The sequence below is a fragment of the Cupressus sempervirens genome, chromosome 10 (assembly GCF_028749045.1).
Source record: "Cupressus sempervirens isolate cs-2001-9-10 chromosome 10, ASM2874904v1, whole genome shotgun sequence".
Classification (NCBI taxonomy): domain Eukaryota; kingdom Viridiplantae; phylum Streptophyta; class Pinopsida; order Cupressales; family Cupressaceae; genus Cupressus; species Cupressus sempervirens.
This window is the reverse complement of record NC_143127.1, coordinates 914,260,256-914,268,087: the sequence shown is the minus strand read 5'-3', so window position 1 is coordinate 914,268,087 and position 7,832 is coordinate 914,260,256. Positions and strand designations below refer to the sequence as shown.

The 7,832-nt window shown below is 34.5% G+C and overlaps 1 protein-coding gene across 2 annotated transcripts; it reads right to left on the bottom strand.

Annotated features, from left to right (window-relative positions):
* Positions 1-172: 172 nt before the first annotated feature.
* Positions 173-3,049, bottom strand: LOC149536968 (cysteine-rich receptor-like protein kinase 2). Of its 2 annotated transcripts, none has more exons than XM_089806624.1 (7): positions 2,145-3,049; positions 1,834-1,941; positions 1,611-1,738; positions 1,318-1,531; positions 991-1,222; positions 794-901; positions 173-696 (listed from the first exon to the last, which is right to left on the bottom strand). In XM_089806624.1, the coding sequence occupies exons 1-6, from the start codon at positions 2,944-2,946 to the stop codon at positions 829-831; spliced, it is 1,557 nt and encodes a 518-aa protein (XP_089662750.1). In that variant the 5' UTR covers positions 2,947-3,049; the 3' UTR covers positions 173-696; positions 794-828. The 2 variants fall into 2 exon arrangements, with proteins under 2 accessions (XP_089662750.1, XP_089662751.1); XM_089806625.1 differs by having other exon boundaries at positions 1,611-1,735; positions 2,145-3,047.
* Between the last annotated feature and the right edge of the window lie 4,783 nt (positions 3,050-7,832).

The following is a 7,832-nucleotide window of genomic DNA, read 5'->3' as shown; positions in this document are numbered from 1 at the left end:
TTTGTGCAGGGGAATCGATTGATCAACAACAAACAATATTTCATTAGTGATTCATTTTTCTCCCTTTTTAAATACCAATGATGTAAATTGAGATCAAGAATTCTTTGATAATAACCATCTCTGTTTACCTTGACAAGATTAGTGTTCATCCATAAAAAGTGTTTAGAGATCATTATAAATTATTTCTAACAAAGTTAGAATGGCAAATGATGATTATGGAGTATTTGATAAAAGAAAAAACTTATGAGTAAATTAACTTTTTGGAATTTTTTCTTAAGATAGAATTGAAAAAATGTATATTTCAATGTTTCAATCCTGTTTCAAAATAGACAGAAAGAGTCATAAAATAGACTGGAATTTACCAACCCATCTTTCCCTGCTACTCTGTTAACGAGCATTAAAGGATTCTGAAATCGTTGCATTGGATGGAAATGAAGATGTGGAACTTTCTGCGTGTGCTTTGGACCCCAACTCCAATTCAATGTATGCTGGTTGCAAAATTTTCTTAAAATGAATCTCATCTTGACTTAACATTGTCACAACCTCGGACATTGATGGTCTATGCCTGGCAGAAGTTTGTACGCACAGAAGCGCAATGTTTATCACCCTCAACGCCTCTTCTTCGCTATACCCTTCCATTCCATTGTCACCTCCCACCACCTGTAAAACCTTGTTATCTTCGTATAGGCTCCAAACCTGCCACAAATTTTTTTATACGAGAAAGATCAAATCTTTGAGTGGAGAGAATGATGGGATTAAGCATTAAAAGAACATTATTAGAGAACATAAATACCCATCGAAGCAGATATTGCAAATGGGGTGGCTGCTTCAAGTCAATGCTTTTTCTGCCACTGCGAATTTCGAGAACCACCACGCCAAAGCTGTAGGTGTCATGTATCCTCTGGAAAAGTCAAACAAAAAGGCGTTAAAAGATCTCTATTGAAAACTTCGAAATTAGAGAGGTAGCAGATAAAGTAGGAGTTTCCTCACAGGGTTCCTGCAAATCTTGTGCTAACATGAGTTTTATCATCAGGAAGAAGTCTCGCCAGCCCAAAATCTGCTATTTTTGCCTGAAAGTTTTCGTCGAGCAATATGTTGCTTGATTTGATATCGCGATGGATGATACAGACATGGAATTCCTCGTGGAGATACGCCAGACCACGGGCAGTGCCCACGATAATCTCCAACCTTTCCTTCCAACTCAAAAGTCTTTTATTTTTTCCTGCACGTAGGGCAATGCGACTAGAGTCTCAGAACCCATCATTTTTGCTGTAACCAATGAAGAAAGCGAAAGAGGAAAGTTAAGAAATAGAAAACCAAATAGTATTCTGTCAAGGCTGCTGTTGGGCATGTACTCATAAATCAAGAGTCTTTCTTGGCCTTGTCTGCAATATCCAAGTAAACGAACAAGATTTCTATGGTGAACATTAGAGATGAGTTTCACTTCGCTTTCGAATTCGGAAATTGTGCGGGCAGAGTAACCTATCATCAGCTTCTTTACTGCCACAACTCGCCCGTTTTTCAGCGTACCCTGCAAATATCAAGAAACCCATCAATTGTGTACATTAACACATTTGCCCGATTTGGGCGAGAAATAAATGTTAATTTACCTTAAATACTTCACCAAACCCTCCTTGTCCAAGCTTATTTGCTTCATCAAAATTGTGAGTTGCCTTTTTCATTGCCTTGAAGTCGAAACCTTCTGGACCACCCAGATCCGTTGATCCCTCGATATCTACTATTTCATATATATTTGTTAAAAGATCGAAGTGAATCGCAAGAGTTCTATTTCCTTATACATATTATATTAAATTCAGACCTTTAAGAGTTTACCTTGTTTCCGCTTCCGGAAGACATGAATACAAATTAAAAGGCCGCCTATGAATACCCCGCCCACAACACCAACTATTATCCACACCATCGAACTCGCCTTCTTCTTCCCTGCAAAGCAAGATGGAGAACAACGTACGCCTCTACTGTGACAAAATCATTGTAAATATGAATAAAGACGTGGAATAAAAGTGACTCAAGCGACTTTGTATAATTACATTTCTGAAGTTGTTAATTCAAACTTGCTTCAATGGAAAAGTGCCAATATTGAATATAATTGCGAGCTCTTCAATTGAATATAATTAAATTCAAACCTCTCGATAAGAAGTGTTCCAAATCGATAGTCGCATTGCTCGGAAAAAAGGGCTCGGAATCGTATCGCAAGTAGCAGCCAGCGTCAATAGCCCGTCCCTGGGAGCTAGGAAAACATTTATTTATGTTGTCCTTCGCGGTATTGAGGCAAATTTCGCAGGAATCCCTTTGAAGGGAGCGCAGACAAAAGGCAAGTCCGTAGGTAGTCGTATTAGACGCTCCTTGTCTCGTCTGCGCAGCGAAATAACCATCAATTTGCGGAACCGCGCTGCACAGATCGCTCATCAAACTTCGAGCTGTCGCCGAAAATAAAGTAGAAGCGGCGGCATCCACTGCGCCGCAGAGCTGTTTGTGCGTTGCATCAGTGTAAACATCATAAAAATTGACATTCTCGTAACGCAGAAAGCAGTCGTCGTAAAAAGCTTTGGCGGAGACGCTGGAGCAGTTTCGAATTTGATTGTACGCAAGATGAATGCAATTAAGGCAGTCGGCGGCGGACAAATCCTTTCTGCATTGCGCCAGAACGTATACAGAATCTGTTGTTGTTGCTGTAGAGGCATCTTCGTCTGTAGTGGTAAATCCAGATGGAGCGACTTGATTCACCGCAGACGACAACGCGGTGTTCAAAATTTGGGCAAAGAGGGTTGCATTGTTTGGTGGGTTGCTGCCGCACGCGTAGGCTAAAAGTTTGTTCTCTGGATCTGCTCTAATGGCGGCCTTTGTTAGCACGAGAAAGAAAATAATTAACTTTACAGAATTCTCCATTTGATAGCTTCTTCCTGCCATTGCTCGTGATTCTTCCATTGATATTCGGGAGGCTTAGGAAACGATAATCTGCTGATCATAAATAAACAAATACCTCTGAAGCTTTTTTCTGGTTGTTTTGTCATGTTGAATATTATTCAGCTTTCACCAATGGATGGACTATCTAGAAGGTAAACAGCCATGTTTGACCATTCTCAACCGTACAAATTGCCTTGCATAATCTCTTGAAAAATAAGTTGATCTAATCCTTCAATTCACTGTTCAAAACTTGAATATCTTATTTTGTATAGAAAACCTTACGATCCAAACTAATAAATATGAGACAAACAATATCTGAAAACGAAACGCTAACAATAAAGTAGACAAATTTCTGGGAACCTTTTTGTAGTTGTCTTTTCATGCTGTAATATTATTCAGCTTTTACTAATGGTTGGACTATCTAGAAGGTAAATCATATACAGCTATTGGAGCATTTAGACATGGGGTCCTCACTCCTAGAATTTGAAATATTCCAACCTTTTGTATGGCACCAGTTGCCTTGCATTTTCACTTGAAAAATAATATATTTATCTGTTGTTTGAATAAATTATCTATTCAAATTTCGAAATCTTTAAAAATAAAAAAAAGTGTTAAACATTGAAATTTGAAAATCAAGTTTACACAACTTTTGGAGAGAGATTGTGAAGAACTTTGAAGAAGTATAAAATTTGACACCATAGGAAAGTTATGCTCATTGAAAGAAATGTTTTGAAAACTAAGGGGTAATATGTTGAGCATTGCAATAGAAAATTTCATAAACATATTTAAAAAGTACTTTTTGAATTCAGTTCACAAAAATTGATTGATTGGGAAACTAAAATGACATGAAGTCATGGCTAGAGGCTATTATGGACTATTAGTTATCAATTGGAAGCAATTACTATCAGTTATCATAGACTTTGTACTATCCCACCAACTATTGTTTTGCATATTGTTGTGCTACTATGTGGATGGTTTCACCCCTACCACTCCCCCCTTCTTGACTTATAAATACTATAATAAATTTCATTTCCTTTTCAAAGATAAAGTGATAGAGCAATGTTTTTTCATTTATATTTCTTTAAATCTTTTCTCTATAAAATGTTCTATAGGTAAAGGCAGGAGCCCAAAATACAAGGGGTTCAGTGAGCAAAATTGGTCAAATTATATGACATTCATTATTTCTTGGGCCTATCTCACTTTCTCATCCACTATATATTTATAGAACTATTATAATCGATAAGATCTGTACAAGAAGCATAAAGTGTCTTCTTTCTATTCATTTCATGAGTGTGTACTTGTGCATATTGAGCACACCCTTATGGAGAACTTCTCTCTCTTCGTCATCATAAATTTGATAATCAAACTTCTTGAACAATCCCTCAAAAGCATGACACTTCATATTAGTACTTAATTTTGCATTCATAAGAGAGGCATAATTTTCATCTTATTCTAAAATATGTTAGAATAGATTCAGTCATGTAATAAAGATATTTTGCTGAGGATTCATTTTATACAAACTAAAATAGACTTGCATTTGAGTAATCAATTGATTTAACAAATTTCTTTACTAACCTCTCTATTTAAAAGAATTTAAAAATTATACTTTCAACTTTATGTAAGACATTATTTGTACTTAAAAAAATCCTCCCAAATATGCCATATTAAGCTTTTCTTCTTCTTTTAAATTTCAAAAATAAATGTAAATTCCTCAAATCCAACCTTTAATCTAGGACAAAGTTGTATTGCATCATGCTTAAACTTTCAAAGCCTTAATCATCCTCACCCATTTCTAATACAGTGCACTCAATAAACGTGTCTTGTTCCAGCCTCATATGAACGTTTTTAGGTTGAAAAGAGAACAGACAGTTCTATCGGGTCTTGGCATGAGCATATCCAACAACTATTGTAACGAAAAAACTTGATCCCCATGGAACCATTAGCTGAATGTGAGGTGGATGTAGAGGCACAGATGCATTTAGTAGTCAAACACGGGAGTTATGGTCACTGTTAGGCGAGGGTTTTCTGTCAACCGGCCCTCATTGCTTCCCTGTGGTTGTTGTTCAACAGAGGGCCACATTGTCATTATCATTACACCACAACAAATAAAAGATAAGACTAAGAAAAAAGTTGTCTCGTTGATTAATTTCTTGAAAAATGAATGCTAACCTGGTTTCCATATATAAAAGTAGGTAGTGAGGCATTCACGAGGAATGCTCAGTATGTTTGCCTAACCCCACACGGAACTACTTATAGTTGAATGTAGGGTGGAAAAAGTACATGTTTTATGATAATGTCTATTTAGCAGAGGATTTGCACCAGACGTGACAATTTTTTGAATTAATTAATTAATTTATAAATCACATAAACTGTTATGTGATTTCGAAAAACTGTCACGTCTGGTGCAAATCCTCTGTTATTTAGCCATGGTAAATTTGACTATATCGAAAAACTTCAACAAGTCACAGTGAATGTGCAGACTGATGAAGCTCTTTTTTCCATAAGCTATGGTGAGCAAGCCTATAGTCTCTAGGAGAAATGAACTGGTGAACGGTCTCATGTAAAAACATTTGGGGAATTTTATGACGGTTTTGTGGTGATAATTGCTAGTTGAATCTGTCTTAATCAAGGGTGGTCCTCCTATTACTATTGTTTTAGTTTTTTAGATGGTTTTTTTTGTGTTGTTTCTTTTAGTCTCTACCTATATTTACGTTTTCAATTAAAATGTATTTGTATTTAATTAATTTAATTAATGTAAGTGGTCTGTTGAATTAATTGTATTAATATAATTCTAATATAAGAACATGAAAAAACACAAAATAAATTGTCCATAATATAATATACTAATAGTAAATCATTAATAATTTTATTTGGGATCAAGAATTGTTGAATAATATCCAGTTTTCTTAATTATGATATTATGCAATATTACTCTACCTTTACCTTAAAAATATTAAAATATTGCATTCTTGTAGAATGTGTTATAAGATCATTATAAATTATTGTTAACAAGGTTAGAAAGTTATATAATGATTATGGATATTTTGATCTAAAAATTAAATATAAATTACAACTAAAATTTAGAATTATATTTTTGTTTGTATAATTTATTTCAAATTCTTATTTGATACTAGTTTAGCTTTATTAACACAGCTTTGATATAATGAAAAATTAAAATATTAAAATATGATAACCATATGTCATATATAAGACATCAAAATATTACATTATTAATAGTTTCATTCAAAATCAAGAATCCGGGGCAATATCTAACTTTCTTTATTTCATAATTTGGAGATGTGCAATATACATCTCTCTATATTATGATAATATTACGATTTTGCATTTTCTTAATTTGTATTGTAATCAATTAAAATTATTATTAACAACATTAAAAACTGATAAAATGATTATGGAGAATTTGATTTTAAAAGATATAGATAAATTATAAGAGAAATTTATAATTATATTTTTCTTGCTAAATCGTGTTTGAATTTCTTTTTTAATTTAGTCTAACATTATTAGCATATAGAACCACCCCCCCCCCCCCACCCCCATCTCTCAATTCTTGATGGACCAAATTGAACTTTGATGGCTCATTGCTTGGAAACTTGGGTCAAGTGTGACCTCATTAGAAACTCTAGAGGAATGGTTATGGTTGTGTATGTGGTCAATTTGGGTACTCAAACAACTAATGTGGTTGAAATATTGGCCCTTTTCCACAATGTTAAAATTATGATTGAATAAGTTTTCAAGAAAGTGATTACGAAAGGAGGTGTGCTTAATGTGATTAACATTGTTAATAATAAAGATGACGCACATGGAATGAAATGGACATTATCGATAAGACTAATAAGCTACTTGCCACGATGGATGATGTGACCTACCAACATACTTCTAGGAAAGGAAATAATGCACCTGATGAGTTGGCTTGCCTGAGGAAGTACATAGAGTACAGAAAAAATGGGAAGACATGTTAGAGGCTCACGTGGCGATCATGCAAGATATTATCATCTTGAATAATAATGACAATGTAAGAAATGAAAGTTATTCTTGCCATTTCTTACCATTTTTCTTGGTTTTTGGGTTCGTTCATCTTCCATATTTCCTTCTGTGAATTTTTATTTTTTAAATTCTAGTGATTTTTTCTTGTCTACAAATTTGAGCAGTCTAGAATAGCTAGTTTTTTGGGTTCTAATATTTTGGCCTTGTAATTTCTAAGAGAGATAACTTGGATGCTATGATGGGTGGTGACTATTTCAAATTGAGCTAGATACACGAGAGGAGTTTAAAAGTGTATCCATGGTGTGAAAGATAATGGAAAGGGCAAAAATGGTGTTGTATGTGGATTGCATGAAAGTATACAACTTGAAAATTTCCTAGAAAATTTTGGATTTCCAGAAGGATGATAAGGTTATTATTGGAAGGGTCTCCTTTCTATTGATGCCTAAAATCATTGTGATTATTACTATGATTAGCATGGAAGGCACTAAAATTCCTCAAAGACCAAGGTGTCTTTTAAAGAAGATTTCAAATTGTTCTTGGACCCTAGGGAGAGAATCCCAAGACTTCAAAGTACATTCAACAAGGAGCACTTGTTAGGAGAGTGGAAAGTGGTGGCCACTATCCTCATCAAATTTTTACTTTGAATGGGAGGTATACATGTTTGCATTCCCATTTATTTTCAATTCTTAATCATTTCAGGAGGAATATGAAGTTTTTCTTTCGCTATTAGATTTTTTGGTCTCTATCATTGTATATAATGAAAGAAAAGATTAAGGGTTTACCCTGCTCCATCAAAGCTTAAATTATAGGTTCTATGAGTTTCATCAAGATTTAGCTCCTCAAGGACTCCCTCCCCCTAGTTTGGTTGTTGAGCATAATAGTCTTGTCTTTACCCCTATCTC